This window comes from Melospiza georgiana, chromosome 3, assembly GCF_028018845.1.
Source record: "Melospiza georgiana isolate bMelGeo1 chromosome 3, bMelGeo1.pri, whole genome shotgun sequence".
In the NCBI taxonomy this organism is placed as follows: domain Eukaryota; kingdom Metazoa; phylum Chordata; class Aves; order Passeriformes; family Passerellidae; genus Melospiza; species Melospiza georgiana.
Genome location: NC_080432.1, coordinates 82441721 through 82465424, shown reverse-complemented (window position 1 = coordinate 82465424; position 23704 = coordinate 82441721). Strand labels below are relative to the sequence as shown.

At 38.6% G+C, this 23704-nt stretch overlaps 1 protein-coding gene across 1 annotated transcript in view; it reads right to left on the bottom strand.

Moving 5' to 3' along the window:
* Positions 1 to 6280: 6280 nt before the first annotated feature.
* SEC63 (SEC63 homolog, protein translocation regulator) overlaps positions 6281 to 23704 on the bottom strand; it is a 53898-nt gene continuing 36474 nt past the window's right edge. Inside the window, exons 12-21 of the mRNA XM_058020762.1 lie at positions 20547 to 20701; positions 18714 to 18861; positions 16886 to 16968; positions 15216 to 15275; positions 14832 to 14990; positions 13792 to 13950; positions 12872 to 12973; positions 8935 to 9033; positions 7968 to 8072; positions 6281 to 7398 (exon numbers count right to left, since the gene is read on the bottom strand). Of these exons, the coding sequence (XP_057876745.1) occupies positions 7255 to 7398; positions 7968 to 8072; positions 8935 to 9033; positions 12872 to 12973; positions 13792 to 13950; positions 14832 to 14990; positions 15216 to 15275; positions 16886 to 16968; positions 18714 to 18861; positions 20547 to 20701 (1214 nt within the window). The 3' untranslated portion in view covers positions 6281 to 7254. The remainder of the gene's footprint in view (positions 7399 to 7967; positions 8073 to 8934; positions 9034 to 12871; positions 12974 to 13791; positions 13951 to 14831; positions 14991 to 15215; positions 15276 to 16885; positions 16969 to 18713; positions 18862 to 20546; positions 20702 to 23704) is intronic.

Here is a 23704-nt window from a genome sequence, read left to right as displayed (position 1 = left end):
CCTCCATCCACACGTACCTCTGCAGAGACTTGTGGGATCCTGTCACAGGTGGGCAGGCAGCTGAACTAGCAAAGGTGATCTGACCTCCTCAAGTGACCTCTGCTGTATGCCAGAGAAGGCTTCTTCATTTTTTCAGACGTGGAATAGCTGCCAACCAAAAAAAAGGGGAAAAAACCCCACCCAGAACCAAAACATACTTCCCACTGGTATTCTGAGCTGGCTGATTAATTGCTTGCATGCTAAACTTCAGAAATCATACTGTGATTATAAAACTAATCTAATTTTAGTTGTGATATTGTTCACATAAAAAGCTTGATTTTAGGGTTTTCCTCCTATTTTCCCTCTGCTATTTTGACACGTACTTCATTTTTGAGGCTGGCATGATGTGCATACCGAAAAGCCTTGCCTGTGTCTAACAAGCTGAACTATTTTATTATTGCCTAGCCTGCAACCTCGCATCTACAGAGACCTTGCTTACAAAAGCTGGTGTCAGCTTCCACATCAGTGCCGTGGTAGTGTTTGACACTGAGCACTAACATAAAGATTCAAAGCAGTGTGGTGATTAATTGCTGTCACTCCTGCGAGTCTCCCAGGCTCACATTTGACCAAGAGGTCCATGCTTCCCTTTTAAGACACGGTGGGGTTTGAAGAATATTGCTCTATTTTTTTGTTTTAATGGGCTTTTAGCAGCGAGCACAGCAGATGCTGTGCTGGGCAGGGCTGTCCGGGGGTGTGTGGCCAGCTGGGGCTCACCCACTGCTGCTGCTGGGCACTGACATCCAGTGACATCCCACAGGCACCACTCAAGGCTTCAGATTTGGAAGAAGAGGTTAGAGGCACACTGTGCAGGGATAATGTCAGCATTGATGCTGCAAGGAGGCAATGGACTGCATGGACTAAGCTGCTTTCATCCCAATTATTTCTCTTTTAAGCCTTCTGCTTCTCTGAGCTCATAACCAAGGTGATCCCCCTGACCTTGCCAGCCAGCCCTCTCTCTCCTGGTCTCGCTGCTCCCACAGTGCTCAATGCAGCACCCTGCCTGTTGCTGTGTGCCTGGCAGAGCCAGCTCCAGTGTCACTGCAAGGGGCACAACATCACTGCACCTGCACCCAGCACCCCCATCCAACACCCCCTTTCCCAGAGACAATCCTTCATGGGACAATTCCATCTCCATCCTGACTTTCAAAGCTGCCAGGCAAGAACAACAATGGGGAGAAGAGGTTCTCCACTCATCTGTAAGAGCCTGGTCCCTCCTGTGACTGGTTCTCAGGATGGGGATGGGCTGGGGGACAAGCAGTGACACAGGCTACTTGCCCCAGCTGCCCTGCCTGATCACCTCCCAGTCTCACAAGCTTGCTGAGAGGTGGGACAGAAGAAGAATGAAGAGCCCCTGTATCGTCATCTCAGTATTTCAAATAAACAGTAACTTTCAGTGTACATACTATAATTAAATATGAATTTGAATGGAAAATATAAAAGGGCAGCTTTGCATGTTTTGAATGAACTCCTCAGTCCTGATTGAATGGAGGTAAAAAAAAAAAAAAGAGATCAAATACACCTAACAAATCTACATCAAGAGGGAACCATAAAAAGATACAACCAAGATAAAACGTTATGTGGGGAAGTTAACTGTGAAGAGTAAATCCTCATAACTTCAGGAAGAAGTACCTGTATGAGCAGCCCCTTCTGGCCCAGGATGTTAGAGAGAGTGAATGATGCACATGAGGTTGCTCAAATTGCCTTGCAATGGGGGGCTGACACCCCCTGTCCTGTACCTGAGGCCAAGAGAGCAACAGGGTCTTGAGAATCTGAATTTAACCAGAGGACCTGCACAGCTGGGCCATGTGGGTAGACCAACAGCTGGCTGCAAATGAAGCAAAAGCTGTCTCATTTCAAGGGACCAAACTGATTGTCATCTGGGCCTCCAAATCTCACCACCCTGTCATGGTCTGTCTCTATTTTACAGCCATTATAACCTAATCTCAGCCAGTGTGATTTACACATAGTAATTAATGAGCTTCAGTGGTGAGGAAATTGGTCATTCAATTTGAGTTTAATTTACTGCATGTGCACACATTAGGAAGCACAAATTCCATAGCTGTGATCTGGGCACAGAGAAAGGGTTGTGTGCTGGGAAGGAAAAAATAAAACACCCAGTAAAGAATTCACCACTGGCCTGTCACACCTCCTGCTCTGTAAGCCTCCCCTCGATGGGAACATGACACACAAGTAAACCTGAACATCTCAGTTTGGATGCTTGGATGTGGAAGGCAAAGTCTCACTGCTATCACATTTCCCAGCTGCAGGAAGCATCACCCTGGCACATTGGTGAGTATGGCTCGTTCTGATCCCTGCTCATGTGCGGGTGTGTTTCCATCAGAGGGGGCAGAGCGAGTTCACGGAGCTCAGGGTGTAAGGGCTACAGGAGATGCTGTGTCTGTGGCATACACATTAACAACTCCAGTGAAGGAGAACCATGCCTAAAAACCAGGACAGACTTTCACAGCAAAGGCAGCATTGCATTTTCAGCTACCTTAGGTTAAAGGCGGCCTCATCCCAGCCTGGGCTTTGGAGCACCTACACTAACACACCCCAGCAAAGCCAAAAGCAGTGCCTGGCTGATCCTCTCTGGCCCATGAGGGGCCAGGAATGCCCCAGAGGGACTGGGGCTCTTCCAGCTCAGGGACTACCCTGAAGGAGGTACCTAAAATACATCCAGCTCTTCCAGGCTCTCTCCCCTGAATGCCTCCATGCCATGAAGCATCTATGTTGCTTGCATAAAAAGGAAAGCACTCACTCCTTACTCTAAAGTACAGGTGGATGAATTAAAACCAGTTGCTCAAGGTGGTCCATGCAGCTTCCTTTGTGCTGTTAAATTCCACCCATCCAATGTAAAGGTAATGTCTTCCCTGTTTAATGATTAGAGCACGTATAGGGAAGGCTTACACACAGTGAAAGGTTGAAAATTATTCAGTGCTTCCTGATTCAGCACACATTAGAAATCAAATTCTAGGTAGAGTGTATGCAATTTGGCTTTAAAATATTATTGTTAGCTTTACAATCCATTGTGCTAATTAGATTTATTAATAGGTTTCATCACCAGTGATAGTTCTGTTATTGAATTGAATGAAAAATATAAACAATTTTGGCACAAAATTATTTCTACCAACTCAATAATGTCTGCTGGCTCAAACTGCGTCTTAAAACAAAAGATCAGCCCATGAAAGAAATTAGGTGCAACCATGAATATCAATAGATGTATTGTGAACAAATTTGATATCTCAGCTAGAGTTCAATAGTGAACACGAGCCACCCAGTTCCCTCTTCTCTGTATTCCAACAAGCTCCTGCTTTTATCCAGCACCTGGGTGCTCTGTCAAGCCCTCAACAAACCCTAAGAAAAGAGATTTTAAAGATGCTGCCAGGGGCATTCTTACATGTTTCCCTGCACATCACTGAAAACCTGAGCGATCACAGCATGCTGTGGGTGCCCACAAGGCACCCCAGGTACCCCAAAAATCAGCTCCTCAAGGTAGAGGCACCTCCATGGTGGAACCACCTCCTGTACCTCCCTTTGCAGGGCTTCAAACACAGCTGAAGTGCAGATACCTTCACAACGATCATCTTCTGCACACACTTTACCAAAAACTAACACGAAACAATGTTTAAAGCTCAAAATGGACTCATTAACACCCCAATTACCACTAAGAAAGGAACCTCTGCCTTCCTCATTGTTTTTATTTGAAGATAAATTCAATAATACACTAATCCCAACATTAAAATGGGTCACCTTCAGCAGGTTTTAAGTGCTCAGCAAGGGGGTTGGGGGAAAACAAATCACAGAAAAACATATAGAAATCAGCAGTTTCTTGAAAAGAAAAATATAGATCCAAGAAACTTCCACCTAAGCCCTCCAGAAAGGGGAGCACAAAACTAAACCTACAGCTCAAATACAATAGGTACCCACCGGAAAAATCCGGGGGTTTCCTGAAGAAATCCATGGCCCGGCCTCCCCCTGCTGAGCGCGGCCGGGAACTGCGCCCGCTCCTTGAGAAAAGCACCTTCTCCTCCACTACAGCTCAGGGGTCCTCCCACTCACGGGCACTTGCAGTCATTAAACTACTTGATTCAGATTAATCGAGCATTGTCAACGCTTGGTGGGAGGGGGAGGCAGAAGTTTAAATCACATTACACAGAACACCCAAGAGAAAACATCACTTTTATGACTTCTTTCTTTTAGCTACACTTACCTACTGCAACAAGCAGCACCTAGCAGCCTAAATCCAACTCATGGTGGTGGCCCCCTGCACCAACTGCAGTCACGGCAGCCTGCACACATCCTTGAGATGGAGCAGGGCCAGTTGCACGGCATCACTCTCTTCCTGTCCCATTTTTAGCCCTTGAAGTGCCACAAGCCTGAAGGTGTTTGCAGCACCTCTGGTCGAGAGGACAGTCAGGCTCTGCACAGTTGCCTCCTCTGGCCTAGAACAAGGGGCTACACAAAACAGCACAACAGCAATAGGGCAGAAACAAACCTGTTCAGGCTAAAAGAACAGTAGCTGCTTCCCAGTTATGCTTCAGTCACCATTGCCCAAAGAGTGCAGCAGGAAAGCAGATTTTATTTCCTGAACTTTTTTTTTTCTTCAGTTACTAGCCCAGAGCTTCAGAACATTTACATAGAAAATTGGCTAGATTGATTCCTAAACCCTACCAAAAGGGGAGGCATATACAACAATGAAGGCAAAATGCTGCTTGTTCCTGTAGTTTTACCCATCCTGGTAACTGCTATGCAGGAAGGAGCTGATCAATGCTTGAATGACAACTCATATTGTTGATAAAAATAGTTATTAATAGACACACCACACAACAGAAGACCAACAACTCAATAATGCTGGGCAGCTGCAGTTGGGTGGTTTTGATTGTGTGAAGCTCTTCAATACCTCCTTGGTCTCCTTCTGTCTCCTTCTTGGGAGATGTGGTAAAACCATGCACAACTACATAGCTGGTATTTCCATGAGAAAAAGCATCAGCGTGCCGTGCCTTTCTCACATTATCAAGATTTCCAATACCATCACAATTCTTCTCCTTACATTTTTTACTAAATTACCTTGACTACACAAGAGGCACACCTTTGAAGTATTAGATTTAGCCTTTATTGGCTCAACAGAATTATCCCCAGTTGGAAGACTTAAAGGGTTATCCCAGCTGTCACCTTCAATCTTCAAGAAACCAGTTCAGTATTCAGACCACAGACATGATTCTTTTTTTCTTTCTTTTTAAAATCATTTCAGTGCATTCACATCTATATACCTGGACTGTTAGTAGCAAAATTTAGGGATCAGTGGCCAGATTGCAGCCCAACCCATCCAGAATGCCCTTATTATCAACTCTACCTCCTGACTCACCCCTCTCCTACCTTTAACAACTGCAGACTTCCACTAGGAGTTGTTCAGTCATCTTAACATCCATCTTGCCTATTTGCTTGAGGAAGAGTCATTATTCCTGTCTTTTCTCTCACCAGTGCAGTATTTGGCTCAAAAGCCTATGGACTACACAACTAGAGCTTTTGTGTTGCTATTTCTCTGCTGTATTTTGCAAGTTAGAACTGGAGTTACAAGCCCTTTAATTTAAACCTAGCCTTCATTCTTGAGTTTGAACATCTGACACTGCTTATGGTTTACAAGTTAACAATGTGCACTTCAGAAGTACTTTGAAAAATACCATAATCTCATTAGAACACCTTCAAATTTTATTTGCATCTATTGTAATTACAAAGAATATAACAATATAAATTTTCATTTAAAGTGACAACCCTTTCTAACAAACAAGGTCGCAAATTAGTGTGCACCTATTCTGACTTTGGGCAATTTTTATAGGATGGAAATTTTCCTGCATGAGAATTTGTCACATTTTACAGCATTGTATTTTCATAGTTCAATACACAGGAACAGAAATACATCTATTCCTACTTGCAGAACACTTTTAAGTATTTCTGAAGTATAGAAATGCAACATTTAATTTGCTTTATTCAGAGGAAGAAAAGGAGGAATCCACCCATGGCTTTTATCAAGTCTCATAGAATACACTAATAGCCCTGATGCTCTCCTCCCTGAATTTATTCTCTAATTAGGTTTGATTTTTTTTTTCTTTAAAAGGTGTAGAAACAGAATCACTATCTTGTTTACAACCTTGCAGAAGACTAGGGTAGGAAAAAAAAACCAAAACAACAAACCAACAACCTCAGACAAAGATGCACACTATTACAAATGCAAACAGCCATCAAATTATCCAGTTTATTGATGGGAATTCAAAACTGATACAAAACATGCCCTCTCTGCATGTTGTATTTTACCCTTAAAATGTTTCTGACGGTGTCAGGTAGATTGAGAATTAAGAATATACTTCGGCTTTCAGCAGGTACCTTTTATAAAGGTATTACACAAAAGCCACTAGCTTACATAACATGTGGTCCCAAAATTACTTACAGACATTCTGTTTATCAAAAGACTCAGATCTCCTGTTGATCTGATGAAATAAGGGCTTAAAAATGTTTTAAGCCATTAATAAGTATCCTATGGCAGAGTCAAGAAAGTTTATGATTTCCATTATAATCTCGGGCATAAAAAGGCAACAGTCCTAAAAAAAGCAGCCCTCTGGAATATATGGAATGTGGCAATGGATATGATGCCAATTTGTAATGATCAAGTTAAGTAAAACAGATTCTTAAAGCTATGAATGATGTGAGCAGTATCACAGCAAAATAGTTAATGAATACCACAGAACCAATCAAGTTTGAAAGTTGAGCAAATGTTCCTTCAATCAACAGATATTTGTAATGTCAAATATACCAAAACATTTTCTAAAATAAATTCCTAATGCAGAAAAATTGATTGAAAAGTTTGCTCCTAGCTAACAGTACCTTTTATTTAAATTGGACCCTAAACTGATCAGACAATACATAGCCCACACTTTTGGACATTTATAATAAAAAAGCTTTTATTTTCAATTGAAACAAATGCACCATCCTGCACTTTGAAGGCTATGAGCCATAAGCATATTCCAAGGTGTATCAATGGCAACAGATTTGTTTCACCTCCACTGAGAAGTTACATAATGCACTCTTAATTGGTAAAGAAAATTTAAACTCAGCCTTCTCAAAGCTTCTGTACTGTGTTTCTTGGTTAATTGTACAAGTTCCACAGCCAGACCAAGAGCTTGCACTGTGTGCAGATATTGTAGTCAACCAATAGTATGTTTAATCATCATCTTCCTCTTCTTCCTCTTCCTCCTCAAAACTGTCTTCAAAGCCCTCACTGTCTTCCTGGTCCTCATCACCTTCTATTGCTGTATCCCATTGTGGGTGATTTTCTGGCACTGGTTTTGCTTCGTGAACTTCCAGCTGTAATTGGATAAGGAAAGAGAAGAGAGGGGAAAAAAGGTTACAGACAATAAACAGCAATTTGGGAAAACAAACAAATTCACACAATAAAACAAACAAGCAACCCACAAAAGAACAGTTAAAAAAACCAACTAAATAACAAAACAAATCCCATCCCACTCCCCAAACCAAAACCAAGAACTGCTTCCAGAAGTAAGGCATGCCAGATTTTCCCATTAACCGAATGAATCTAGGACTAAGGAAGGGCAGAGAAATGGCATGGCAAACCTCAAGGTATAGAAAGCCACAGCCAACCATACTGCAGAAACTGAATAAACATTAGAAAAACATGAATTAAAACACACATGCATGGGAAAGTATCTCAAATTTTAGTCCCATTTAATCCATCATAAAATTACCACTGCACATTAGGCAGAAACCATTTCTAAGTCCATCCTTCCCACTTGTTTTAAAATTAGGACAGGTTGAATTCTTATCAACAGGACTTCTGGTCCTGTTAATTATGGTTTTAATGACCATAAGAAGTAGCTTTCAATGTAACAGAAGTATATAACAGAGTCAAACATCACCTTCAATGGTTTAATCTGGTCCAATCCCATATATGAATCCGATCTTAAATAAACTGTGTACTGATAGTTTCCAGGCTTGCCTGGTGCTGGGAACTTCAGCTCCACCTACAAAAGAGATTGCATACCATAAAGTTCTTACTGCTTTCAAATGACACATTGAAACAAATACCTGAGTCCTCCAATGAACAATGAACACTACTACAGAAAAATAGAAAGTTTTAGTTTCTAACTAGGGACACTTTTTTGAATATCTGTATGTAATAAAACACCTGCAAAAAAGAACAGCAATACCCAAACACAATACCTGCCATGAAAGCTGAAATATCATTGAGTCACTCAATCAATGATTTTTTTTTCTGAATTAGGCCAAGTAACTACATTAAGTACACAATTTCACCCTGCTGTATGCTAAGCCTCAAAAACCCAAACAGGTTAAAATATTTAGTCTGCTGAAAGTTTTATCTTAACTCTGCTGTTATTTGAAATTGAATGTAACATCTCATTTGGAAGAACAAACACATTAGGTCTTCATTTTTTGGACAAGTGGCACGAAGAACACTGCCAAAGGTTACAGGTTCAGCAAAGTTTATATGAGCCAAAGCTAATTAATTTGTCACAGTCTCTGCTGTACAGAAAGAGAACACTTAATGTTTCTAACAATTTGAATAAATTTAGGAATTTCACTGTGACAGAATACTGTTTTTCATGATCTTTTGATATCAAGAAAAAAATAAACCCAACATATTCCAGAAGAAACTTCAAAGTTGTCTTAAATTACTTTTTCTTTCTCCACTATCAATTTTCATAGTTAAAAGGCACTTTTCTCTTTTTATCAAGAGAGTGAAATTTGTTTTCCATCTTAAGAGATAAGTATTAAAAAAATTAAAATCTACATGTATTTGCATACCAGAGACACTTCAACAGAGTTTTGTAATATCCCAGAAAGAAAACTCCCCAAGTACTTTACCTCTTCTTTATCTTTTAGCGTACAAACGTGGTATGGCATACATATCAACATCTGCTCCTTCCGATCTGCAATATACAGCCACCACCATTCTTGTTTTTCCTTTCATAAAGGGAAAAAAAACAACAGTAAAAAACCACAAGCATTAAAGAAGTCATAGAACAAGATGCCCCTACACTTTTTAACAGTCAATTAGGATTCACTGATCTTTGTAATACAGAGAGAAAGTTTGTGTCTGGTGGCTTTTTTAAACTCTCGGATATGCATGAATAAAATACAAGGTGTACACTGCACACTGAAAGCAAACAGGTAATGACAAGTAACTGCTGGGTCTCCAAAGGCTTCATTCCATGTATTCAACTTCAGCCACCATGTGGGAAATGGAACCACCCCCAAGAATTGTGTCCACTGAGGATTCACAAGCAACTTCATGCCATATAAAACAACATTAGGTCCTTCAACAGAAATCCAACCTGGATAAAAAGCTGAGCAAGATTTAAAGCAAGGAAAGTGTAAAAACAGATAAAGAACTCTTTGCAGAAAAGTCTTTTGTCAGGCAAGTGTGCTCTGTCTCACTGTTTCCCCCTCCAAAAAGTGAAATGACATTTGAACACACTGAGATTTCACTTCAAGGAAATTACTCAGTACCAATCAACTGACTAGTACTGATGTATATTTGTAAAGGATGCCAAATAACTTCTCCCTATCACATACAGGCAACTTCTGAATTCCACACTTGGGAAGCAAATGCTGTTAATATGTAGAATTTGAAGAATTTTTGTCTCTACCAGAGTAGTTAAAAGTTCAGTAGTTTTAGATTTTTTTAACACTTCAGAAGCCAGGTTTTGGTGAGCTGAGATTTAAATCATGCATGTTGAAAAATTACAAAAGCCAAATTAACTCTTTTATCTTTTCAAGTGACTAATTGTCATACTATCACAATCTCACTGAAAAATTCAACCATTTACAACAGCAAGACACTCACACCAACAACTAAAAACACTGATTAGCACTCCTGAGTCCCAGAACAGAGAAATGTAAAATTAACTCAACATACTAAATACCCATTTTGAAGGGTATAAAAGCAAAAGCATCACACTGAAGCATCAGCATTCCCTCATGTTCTTGGAACAGGCACAGAATAGGACAAAAACCTATTTGTATGCTATTTAATGCCAGAATGTGTAGAATTCTAAATCCTTCTTATAACTATTCCAAGTGATTTTCTTTAGGAAAAACCACCCCATGTGATTACAAGGCATAAGTTATTTTATCTGTAAGTTTCAACAGTAAATATATTGTCAATCTTCTTGACAGCTGTAGCAAAGAAGACTCTTAGGCAGTCAAAGTGTTTATTTCCTAGCCAAGAGGCCTCTAGGAATAGAAAGATGAACAGTATAAATAGCACAGATGAACAAGAGCTACAGAAGCAAGATCTATTACAGAAATGGCTAATCCATTTTGGGCCTATGAGGACTGTGACCATAACAAAAAGGACCTGCAATTGTATCAATATTATTTCTGATTTTACCAAAACATTGTGCTGACTTACTATACGCTGCTCTTCAAAAAAAAATTTCTTGCCATTAAGAGTGATGGAAAGAGACAAAGATCAAAATCATCAAATGGCTTTTCACAAAACCTAGTAACAATAACAGCCAAGTGGAGGAAAAATACCAGTGCAAATGACAACTGTTGATGTAAAGTTCAAAGGACTCTATATTTTTTGGAAATTACAGGAGTGTTCCTGACCCTGAAATGCCATCACTGTTTTACAGAAAGGACAATTGTGCAGGACTGTGATTTTCCTCTTGCTTATTGGGTGGAATTTAAAGTTTATGCCTGTGAGAATCTGGCAAACTAACAGGCAAGTGGGCAAAACGCCCTTTAACAGATGGGTGCAAGGTTTGGCATGCCAGGGAACCAGTATGTTCATGAAATTGGAACACCAAGGCCAGTTTCTACCTAAAAAATGTCAAAACTACAATCTGTGCAGTTTCTGGACCCATGGATGCAGGAGCAGAAGATAATTCTTTAGGAACCTGCATAGATTAAAAACACATCTCTGGCAGAGTAATCAACTGCCCAAAAACTTGGATGAAACAGCATTAAGATTGCCTCCTGAGAACACGTATTATTATGCTCAGCTACTACTTAAACATCTTTAAAATCTGGAACACAGCATTTTATCTCTAATTTTTTATCTCAGAACTGGCCATGACCACAGTACAAATAATACTCTAAATAACAGATGAAGAAAAAAAAACAAACCAGACTATGGTGGTTTTTGTTCTTCCAATGTTGCAGATCAACTCTATCTGAACATGCTCCCACTGCAGCTACAGCACAAAGTACAGCTGCATTCAACTTTCATGAAGTCAGTGAAGAGAAGTTGGAAAATTTACAACTGAAGTACCATGAGAGGATATGTGTGTATCTTTTAAGTTCAAGCATTCAGATGAGCCCTAGATTTCTTTTCAGCAGCAAGCTGTATTTAGGTTTTTTATCACAAGACCCATATGTAACTCAGTTACACACAGCTGAAGCTTATGCAGCTCTATACAGAGTAAGTATAAGCAAAGTCTCTGAAAGGACCCTCACTTCAGTAAAAGAGAAATACAAATATTCAGCATCCCTGAGGCACTGGGCATGGCACTTACTGTCTGTGAGCTTCCACTGATGACCAAAGCCAGCTGCCTTCACAGCAAGGAGGTATTAAGACTCTGCAGCACATTTGACATATCTAAGGCAGCCAGAAGAGCAGAATGCCAGCACACCTTTTTACACTATGCTGGTGTACTGGTGGAAGCTGTACTGAGAGATGGGAGTGCACCCAACTGTCAGGAAAATACAGCTTCAAGCTCAGCCATTACAAAACTAGATGTTACCTAAGGCCTTCAGGAAGACAATTTATTTCCCTTTTTGGAGATAGCACAACAACAGAGAAGAGATCCTAGATTAGTTCCTTAGTCAGACTGCAAGGAAGGAAAGGAGCTGATTAGCCATTTCTTGAAGCACTGGCCAAGAAAGAAAATGTGGCCAAATACTGCTCCCTCCTGGTTCCAATCAGGTCACCCCAAGGACCTAACTTATCTGCTCAGAACACAAACCCTCCATTTGGAAAAATCTCCTCTTTTTCAAGGTTCCACTGCTGTTAAGGGCTTCTCAGACAAATGAGTGGCTGGCTGTTAGTGCAAGTAACAACTGATCTATCAGGTAATACTTTCAACACCAAAGGCTGCTGTAAACACACCTCAGCCTATATTGAGTCACCACTCTCAAATATATAATTTCCTCTGACACTCATCCAGAGCAGAACTTGTACTTTTGAACTCTATAGAAAAGACTGTTCCACAGTTGGCTTCTGCCACTTCCACACTACAGTGTGGTGAAAAGAGACAGCTTTGCCAAGCAACCCCATCTTCCACAGCTGCACACTGTGCTGCCATCACATTGCTGCACTGAGACTTGAAGTCGACGAGTAATCCAAAACTACCTGCAGATCCAAATAATCCATAAACTCTCCAGTGATTACACAGGAGGGGTCAGGACCTCCCCCAGCCACAGGCACTTGCAATTAGATAGTCACACCTCACAGCAACCATTTGAGAAAAATATATTTCATGGGTGCACTGGCACTGTGCCAGGGCCAACGCATGACAGATGAAGAGTTAAAAACATCCACATATTTCACCTTAAGTTTTACAGGTTTGCAAGTCTCTGGGAACTGAATAGAAAGAATAATGAAGAAAAAGGTTTTAGAAAAGTATCTGAAAGCATTTAATTTTCAAGTTAAGACTTTATAAAATTAATACTATTTTTCCCAGACAATAAGGTTTTTCAAAAGCCCAATATTTACAGTAAAAAATATAAATGGATCAATTAATTTATATTATTATTCATTTTCATGTTTCACAGCTGTAATGTTTTTATTACTGACCTCAGGAAAAAAAAGACTGTAAACAGGATGTGTTATCTTTGACTTCGTTTCAAGAAGGGCTCGCTCCTTTCTCTGTATACTTTGCTGTAATTCTTGCCACTCCTGTCAAAGGTAAGGTTAAAGAATTACTGTGCACAAAGCATCTTTTGCATTAAAAAGACAGAAAATGGTCCATGAAAATGGTACATGTGACTAGTTCTCGTGCAATACTAAACATTATAAAGAAAAAAAGCAGATCTGTGGGGTTTGCACACATTCTTCAAAATTCAGTTCTACAACACTACCTCTAAACACTCTCTACCTCAGCCATAGGAGTCTTGATTACAAGTTTGATGATTCCTTTCCTATCAGAAGCCTAATCTCACCCTGCACAGGTCATTCAGCTGTCACTCAAGTCTTTTACTGTAAGACTTGTGGTGCAGAAATCATCTGCCACCACGATGTTTCACTCTTTGTTACACTATTACAGTTTCAGACACATAACCTGACAGTTACCAGCGTTTAGTAAGCACCTGTACAAGTTTGCTCAACAACTGCATGCTCAGTATGTACTGTGCAGCATGCAACAGCCACTGCCTGTAAAGAACACATTTCAAAGAAGAGACTGACTAAGTCACAAATCTGCAGCAGACAGTAATCAAATTAAGCTGAAAGAAATATTTTTTCTCCTGAAGTTTAACCATTTTCTCAAGTAATTTCTAAATTTTCTGACCACGCTGAAAAGACTCTCTGCTACTCAGTCTGGAACAAACTTGCAATGACAAAGCTCTTACACCAGAATGAGGTCTGAAAACCTCTGGAGAACCAGTATTACTCCTTCATCCTAGTGTTAACTAGCCTGAGGGGATGCTAGAGGATTAAAATGAATTTTCTCTCAACCCCAGAGGCAACATTACCCTTCAAGAAAAAGTAAGGCTTACAGCTTCATCATCTTTGTTTTGCTTCTCGTCTTGTTCTCTGTCAGAGTCTCTGTCACTCCCATCATCTTTTTCACTTTGAGAGTCTCTGTTTGTTTCTTCTTCTTCAGATTCACTTCCTTTATCAGAGACCTCCTCCTCCTCTTCCTTCACAACGACTTCCTAATGGGAAAGAAAAACAAGCACCCAACACCTCTAACTTAGTTTGTCTGCATGACTGTAGTACACAGAATTCACAGTGCCTGCCTTAAGCTTGGGCTGCACGAGCTACGCGCTTCTTGTGTCACAGTTATGTCTACAGTGAACATTAATCCTTTCCACCTCATCCACTAAGAGGAGGACAGAAGCCATTTTCCTTCTCCATTTGGCTCTCCCAACAGGAATAGGAAAAACCAGTATTTGATTCCCAGACTGGATGTCCCATCTCTGCAAGTGTTCAAGGCCAGACTGGGTGGGGTCCTGGTCAAACTCATCTAGTGAGCGGCACCCCTGCCCACGGCGAGGGGCTGGAGCTAAAGGCTCTTTAAGCCAAATGATCTTTCAACCCAAACCATTCTACAACTCCGGGACTGCATTTCATAAAGTCTCAAGAAAATTCACAGACATCTTAAAAAAGTACCTAGAACATAGCCCAAGAGGTGGAGAAAACACCATGCAGGCGGGAGCATAAAGTTACTAAAGCGACTTAATTTACCAGAACAAAGTCTCATTTCAGTTTTCATCTTTAAAGAAAAAGTAGAAGTTACAGAACAATTCACCTCCAAGAAGGCAGCATAACAAGAACAAAGAGTAAGAAAGAGACTATGAAGCCACATTTTTAAAATATTTGAGCAGAACTTTCAGTGGCCACTGCAAACATTACCATGGTGATTCCCTGATGACTTCACTAGTAACTGTTAAATGTAGAGAAAACAAATGCTATTTTAGAAGACACACTTCACAAAAGCAAAAACTGAAACGGAAGAGACAGATACAAAACCCTCCATCAGATTACAAGTGACAAACTGAATAAAATTATAAATATGATTGAATCTATGAGCTACCCCATTAGCTTGTTTTTGCTTCTGCTGTTTCTGTGGTGGCAATGAAGGTGGCACCGGTTTCTTTTTCAATGGCTTCTTTTTCTTTGACTTTGAAGCTTTCTTGGTTCCTTTATTCTTTTGTTGCCATCCTTTGCTCTTAGATTTGCTGGCATCTCCTTGCTGCAGGAAAGCAGTATTAAAATATTTATTCTGTTCATAAAATTTCAGTCATTCAACTGTACTTTATGTGTTTTAAGCTGAGAACCAAAATTACAAAACACAGTTCAAAGGACACTTCAGTAGGCATTTCTGGAAAAAAATGCTTGAGAAGTGCACAATTAGCAATTCAAGATCTGAAAGAAAGTTCTCTTTAATTAGCAAAAGGAACATTCACTCTTCACTTACCCCATCTTCTGCTGGTTGCTCTTCTGCTGCACATATAGACTGTTCCTTTTCAAACACTTCCTGGTTAGAGAAAAATGTGAAAACTACTAATGCCTCTCTGTACCAAGAGCAAATTATGATTTCATATTCGAACTTAAACTAAATCACCTTAATCAGGTCTGAATATTTTACTCATGGCAAATTCTTTTATCAGTGACAGACACAACAGGGGATTAACAGATCAAAATTAAACACTAGTTCAAACATTTGGTCTCAGATTTTCCCATCACTTGTATTATAAAGAAATTTAATAGCAACATGTCACCTTGTTCCAAAGAATCTACTTCTTTTATAAAGCACAGAAATCCTAGATCACAAAAGCAAGCAGTAGTAAAATGCTAATTCTGCTCCAGTTGTCAGAGCATTAAAAACTTCAACAGCTGCTCTGCTACTCAGGAACACAGAACAACAAATCAAATCAGAAATGTGAAATGTTAAGACACAACACAATGTTAGTATACTGTAGACTGAGACACCTCTCTGTAAATGGATTTTTAATGGCATTTCTTTCTTCAAAATATAATATATGCCATTAAAAAAAACCCACCCAAACAAAATAGTCACAAGGAGCTGTTGTATATAAAGATGGCAAATGGGAAATACCACCACAAAAAACATGCATCATACAAAAGGCTGGCTCCTCTTTTACAGTCCTGTGTTTCTATGCCAGACTGCCTAGAGGAGGTCACACAGGAAGCATCTTAAATGAATCTTCTGTATGCTGTTAGACATTTTAGTTTCTAAGCACAGTTCAATATCCTCATAATTTTCAGTTTCCTTTGCCATTTCCTTTTTGCAATTCCAGCATAGTGATACAGTGCTTTTACTTTCTACCTACTGCACCCATAGCATAAGCACATGGATCTCATATATACAGATTTTCTGCTGAACTGGCTTCAATAGTCTGATCTCGCCTGCAATACTCAAGCTTGTGTAACTTAGAGGTGTAACTCAGACCTTCTGTTTACTTAGACAATTACGTCATTAGTACAGATGCAAAAATTGACATTGCAGTCTTTGATGTGTCAAAGCTTGTTTAGGTTCTGTGTATTAAACTTTTTTGTTCAAAGAAAGCCATTAATGCATTTTAAGCTTGAAAATAGGCACAAGTCAGAAGTTTAACTGCTAGGGTATAGTATTGTTTTGGTTATGCCACACTGTTCATGTGACACTGGTGTACCCCCTTTATATTAAGTTACGCATATTCTGCATTCTACTGGACTGCGTTCTTTCTAAAACACCCAAGAAATGTAACCCAAGATTTGTAACATTATGAGCCCATATAAAGCAAAATCAAACACTGTCCTGAGAACTTGAGTGAATATTTTATTTTAGTTCAAGAACCAAGTTTCTGAATGCCTCTTTTCCTGTTGTTTACAAACCTCAGAGCAGTATCACTTGCCGTATTCTTTTACCGTTCCCTAGACAACTGCAATGGGTCAGACTGACCTTTGATTTTATTCCAGGAAAACTTTCTTATTCAGAAACAAGACCATAAGGACGGATTAAGAGCACAAGTTCTCAATTTCAAATCTTAACCTCACAGTTATGTTTACAAAACAAGCAGAAATGCCTTTTTACTAGTGCACACCCACAGCTACCATGAAAGGACAAGTATTCTTAATACTTACTGCCATGGTCTGCCTTGTTAGTGTGACCAGAACAGTGACAAGAGAGCCTACTGTGATGTTGTTGCTGTCTTCATCATCCAAAACTAGTGCAAAAAGAAAAACAATACATCTATTAGACTTCCTTAAAGACCTTTTCTCCATTAAAGATTGCTTCTGCTACTTCTAAATGTAAGCATTCAAATTCCAGAATTTTTAACAAAAAATATCTTAAAAGTATTATTTAATAAGTCTCTTACAACTTCAACTATACTATCAGAATGAGAGCTGGTAATTCAGCAACCTATAAAACTGCAACAATGAGTTTGAAATTTTAATTGCATGAAAGTTGGAAAATTCAAAGTTATGGCTGCTGTGGGAACCATAACCCTGTAATATTGTGCATTATATATTAAAGCATAAAACTTCAGAAACATGAAATATCACACATGACCAGAGGGACCCTGTTATATTTGTTCTGGGAATCATAATTTTCATTTTCATGACTTTCATATTATTAACAACTCAATTTCAATGCCACATTAACAATCATGCATTTAATTATTTTTTTAAGGAGAAGGCAAAGGAAAATAAAGGAACAGCAATGATTAGTTTAACTGAAACATTAAACAAACCCCACAGGGGAGCCACTGAGGAGTTTATACCTCCAACCTATAAAATGGAGAATGTCTCAGGTAGGAGAGGAATAGAGTTTTATTCCAGTATAGACATTTTATTTATTCCCCTCTAGTCCCTCCCTGTGAAAGCAGTTTTACTATTCAGTTGTCTCAGATATATATTTCATATAATGGCAATACTGAGCTAAACAGAAAAGCATCTGCAGTTTAATCCTTCACACCACACTTGAGTGCAGCTGTGTGACAAATGAAAAGTACAGGCAGGAAAACATTGGTCAAAACATGGGGAGGTACTTTAAGATTGAATTTTAAGCAGATTAACAAGACTGCATACAAACCTAAGCTACAATAACATACCATTTTCTGTTTGTTTGTTAAAAAAATAAACAACACAAATAACATTCAGAAACACCAAAATAAGCAGACATTTGCTTCCTTAACAGATACTTCTAACATTTGCTTCTCAGAGGGGACTACACATAAGCCAAATTACAATCAGGCTCCCCAAACAAAGCATATCACATTTTGAATGCAATCATTGCTATCACAATGAAAATATAAACCAGAATTAGAACAGACTTTCAAATATCACACATTTACTAGCACTAATCTTCCACAAAGAAAAGGAGACTGCAGAACCCATTCAGTTCCCACTGCAAAGTCTGTCTAACAGGAATTGCTTACAATATCCCAAATCTTCAGAGAGGAGAGCATTATACATTCACTGAAATAGTGCACACAAAACGTAGCTAAGCATAGCTTGGACAAATTCTGCCAGATATAAAAACCAGGATTATCACAAAGGAACCCCAGAGGAACCTCACAAATGCTGAGGAAAGGAACCTGTTTGCTGAGGAAAGCTGAGCATAAATTCTGGAATAACTGTAACTGTTTAAGATAGCTAATAAAAGTGGTATTTCAACCAAAATTCCACATCACTCATGAAATATTAAAACTGAAAGACAAAATTTCAGCTAAGCTCCTGTATGAGAAACTACTGCTGGCTAGGGAATACATGGAATGTTTCAATGTATTTTATCTCCTCAGACTGTAACTCCCATGTACAAGAACCCATACTCCAAAGAAGTATGTAATTTCCAGGTCACATCGATAGCAGTGAGTTGTGTTTCAGCTTACTCCAAAAGCTTACTGCCAGCAGACTATCAAAATGTCAGAAGATTGACATACACAGAACAAAGGGACCTCCCACTCACCCTGTGGTTTTATATCCATAGTGACATATGGAAAGCTGCCAAGGACAGCCATAACTTCTTCATATTTCTTATCTTCTAGAAAGTGCAGTAAATTGCGGCGATCTGAGCCTTTCAAACTCACCAAATCCTGAATACTTTTGATTTTATACTGAAAAAAAGAAGAAAGGAAGTCCCATGGTAGTACAGAACACAGCCCACAAATCAGCTCTTCATAATACATGACTGTCCCCACATTACTAATACATGCACACCATTACATTTGCTCTTATAAAAAACCCTACACTTTGGAAACTAGCAAGCATATGTTTCGAGAAACAATAAACCAAAGAGGCTGCAGTGAAACCTACTAAACAGAACTGCTTTGAACACTGGTGTGTTCCTCAGTATGTCACCCCTTAGAAATGGTCCTTTATAGTTTCTTATAAAATTGTAACTTCAGCCAGGTTTTTCAGAAACTTGAGCTATGAAATCTCACTAATAGGGGGTTTTATTTAGGTAGAATACCTCAGTGCTTTCAGATTTACATTAGCAGAATCAACCAAATACAAGTTTAGGGGGTTTTTTGTACTGAACTGCCAACAAATCTAAATCCACTCCTTCTAAGATTTGCAGAGCAGAGCTAAAAGGCTAAAACAAACACAAATTATTACCTCACCATTATAAATGCATGTACTTTACTAAAAACAATTTCATGCATCCAGGTAGACTGATCATACTGCCAATCTAGAGCAGTGTATTTTTGAAGAACTCAACGCATGTGATCCTGTGAAACTAGCCTGAAAAACTGGGATTTCCCCCCTCTTTCACAGCAAACAGAGGTGGGATTATAACACAGTCAAATTATTTGTTTCTCACTTAGCTACAATGCACATGTCAAAAAATACATCTAAAATGGCTTACTTCCTCATCTGTTCCCTGTAGTTTAAGACTGGATTTAAAAAGTAAATCTTTAATGATACCTGTAAGAGAATCTTTTACTTCATCCAAAGGATATGACTACTTGAATATTTCATGAACAAGCATCTTCAGAGAGGATTAAAAAAATGCAATATCTAAGAATTCTTAGTCTTGACACTAACACAGAAGCATTTAAACACCCCCTAAGGCTGTAGTTAAAGTGAAACAAAAATTCCATCAGATAAAAAGAATATTTTCAAGATTCATCCAAATTAACCACTGTGATAAAAGTATCAGAAAAGTCAAGATTCTAGTAGAAGCAAGGGGCTGTTTCTAACTGTTACTGGCATTACCAGAAGATACACTAGACTCAAGCAGGTTGAAATGCAGAGACAATTGGTGAAACAGAGTGAAGAAACACATGCAGATATTGAGACAAGACTATTCTTTTTCATCCCTAAATTCTACTTACCCAACTCGATTATGTAGCAAAAGCTTTATAAGACACTTTTTCACACAAAGGATCACAAAACCTGAAATGCCTCCCACAGTAATTTTTTTTTTCCTTTTATGAACTCCTCTGTTCATAAAAGCTTCCAAATATATTTTCTACCAAAGTACATTAAGAACAATGTAAAGTCAAACAAGCCCCCTCCCCCCCAGAAAAAAAAGTCCCAGTAGGATATTCCAGACACATTCTGGAAGAGTATTAAATAGATATTAACAGATCTCTGATCCTAATTCCCACCTCCTAATTGAGATGGACTTTTGAAAAACCAAAAGCCGACAGAACAAATAGGAAGGATTGTATTGACTTCCTTAAAAATTAATATATTTTTATTCTCTTAGTTAACTGATGGCCTTGCTTCCTTAGCCACAAATAGGTAAAAGAAGTAGCATATAGCATCTTACCAAGTATCATTTGCATTTTTATACCTTTTTATGATTGGAAACTCTTCTCAGATTGTCCTCTTCAATGTGAGGCAGCTGTAAAAGGGGAGACTTGAACTGTTGAAGTCCCTGGACTGTCATCTGGGAAAGCTTCATGCAATTTTCCAAAGATCCCAAAGATGGAGCACGGAACTCCCTTTCTTGGGGAGAATGAAACAAACAACATAATTTTTAATTTTTTTTCTTCTTATACTTTTCTAATGTATACTTGTATTACAGAAAACCTTACTTCCAGTCCTCCAAGCAAAAGAAAGAGACATCTTAACATGTTCAGTAAAATTAACTAGGCAGACTTTTTACTCTCACTCCAGCCACACAGAACAGCAGACATTTTCCTCCCTCTATTTAGGATGTCACAGCTGAACACTAATATCGTCTGAGGGAACAACTGCACAATGTATCTATGTAACTACTACAGACAAAAATTTCACCAATTCAGTTTTAAAAAATGCAGCATCAAAACAAACTTATTTTATATTTGTATGTTTTATGTATGTGTGTGTATAACATGTTTAGTGTATCATTTATTATAATTTATCATGAAATATTAATCTTTTACAATACATTATTTATATTTCCATCCCGAGAAACGAGCATATAGGTAGCAGCCTATCACATGCAAGAAGAAAACTATATTTATAATTGAAGCTAAGCAGAATGTATTTTATTATGTTAGAAGGCAGTAAGGAGAGTTGTAAAAATATCAAATGCATGACTTATTTATAAATAAACTTATTGGTTAAAAGGGGTGTCTATTTGACTTTTCTTATAGAAATTACCTATAATTTTTTCATATTTTAATGTACAAAAAGACCTACACTCATAATTAAAATTATTATAAAGTAGACAAGGAGAAATAAGTCTTAACCAGAACAGAGCAAAAGAAAACAAAAAAAACCATAACAACCCACTTAGCAATTATTAATACTAAACACATCTGCAAAGAAATGAAAAAGCAAAGCAGACACAAACTGCAATATAACTTTGTATGACAATCATTCATTCATAAGTAAAACTTCTCATAAACCCTGTTTAGAGAACTCATTTCATATCACTTCTTATCTTGCTGCAGATTTCTTAGCTATGAAGGCATAGTAACTGCACATGGTAGATCACTGTTCCCTCTGCCTCAGCTGCCCCTCTGCTCTTCAAATTGTCTTACTTCACTAATTATACCTAGCTACAAATTACACCAAGCTATAAATATCATCAGCTCTCAAATCAAATTACACGGAAGGACGTGTGACAATTATATGCAATGCAAAGAGAAATATAACATAAAAATGGAACTACCTGGCTACACACAGAGGTAACTAAGAAAGATGTAACTCTGACCTTTAAAAAAAATAGTAATGGAAAGATTAATGTCCCAACCAAGTAACACTACATTTACTTTCCATCTTACTCAGCTTCCACTTCCCCTGTAATTTTTTTGGCTGCTGCTGCTAAGGAAAGTCACAGGACTTTTTTTTTTAAGTTAAAAAAAACACACTGCAAACCAAGTCAATAAAAGAATCCTAAATAATCTCTGACAAACTGTCTTTTGCAGGAAATTCACCTAGAGCTTTGAGACTACAGAGCACTAGTCAGAGTAGAAAATATTCTCTTTTTTAAAGGATTGACTCATCATCCATATGACAGTAGAAAAATATTTTAAAGTTGGAAAGTATGATCTTGGTTTCCTGAGAAGAACACAGGTCTTTATGTTCCCTGAGAGTGGACTTGAGGACACCATAGCTTTTAACATCCCGCAAATGCTCCTACCATAAAATTAATGCCATTGCTGTACCTGTTTTGACAGCTTCTGATTGTCAAATTGCACAATGCAGATGACCTTTAATATAAGGTAATTAAATTGACCAAAAAATAAAGAATCATAGAATAATTTGCATTGACCTCAAATATCATCTAGTTCCAACCCTCTGCCTTGGGTAGGGACACTTTCCACTAGACCAAGTTGCTCAAAGTCTCATCCCAACTAGCCTTGAATACTTCCAAGGATGGGGCATCCAAAGCTTCTCTGCCTCCCCACCCTCACAAGCAGTGTTTCTTATCCAAAACCACCCTCTTTCTGTTTCAACCCACCATATGACATTGAAGTAGTCAATCCCAAATGTAAATGCAAATTTTAGTTGCTTGGCAAGGACTGGCATACAACTGGGTTAAGCCACAACCTCTTAATTACACTGCGGCTTCCAACCTGAATTAAGGAATGTGCTTTGACTGGACAGCTGAACACATGCCTAACTTCTGCAGACACTGGAGAACATCCCATGTTTTTGGCAGCAAACACCTCACTTGGCAAGGCAGCTATCTACTAATCATAGTTAAGGATGATCTCAAGGAAGCCATGAAAATAATTTACACCTGCTGGTTCTCAGGTATCAGCTAAATAGCCACAGAACAATGGATGCAAGCAATGAATGCCACAAAACAAAGCCAAGTGCCAAGCTCAAGAAGATTCCAATCAAGCATCTTTCTCCAAAAGACCTGGTTATAAGGTAGGCATAAATTGCTGCAGACATTTTTGAGCTCCTAACAGTAACAAAAACATTTCAGAATATTTGAAAGACAGGAATGCAGCATAAAATGAGACTTCACATGCCACTATCAATTTAGGTTTCACAAAGTATGATTTGTCCCCAAAATATTTCTTTAGATAGTATTAACACATGTCATTGCCTTTGTACATTCATAGAGCCAGGACTGCTGAAAATCTATGACTAATTGGAGCATGTGATCCTTTTATGTACTGTGTCAAGTTAGATCTAAGTGAAAATTAGAACTAGCCCCAAAACCAACTACAGTTAAGTTTTAAGTCACTTAAAATTATGGTGACAAATATAAACTCAAGCAAAGCACTTTCTTAAAAATTTCAATACCTAAGTTCAATTTTATTCATCTTAAAAAAACACAACACAAAACCCAACCAATGCCACCTGTACATTTTCCAGTTGTTTCCCAGGGCAACACAGTTCTCTCTACAGGCACAGTCATGAAAAACAGGGTCAATGCATTAGATTTGCTAAATAAATAGTAAGTTGTAAAAGCAGTGACTTCACTTTAGACCAAAGACTGTTGGGTACCACCTTCTCTTTAACACCATGTGCTGAGAGCAGTGGCACGGAAGCACGAGGAAATGT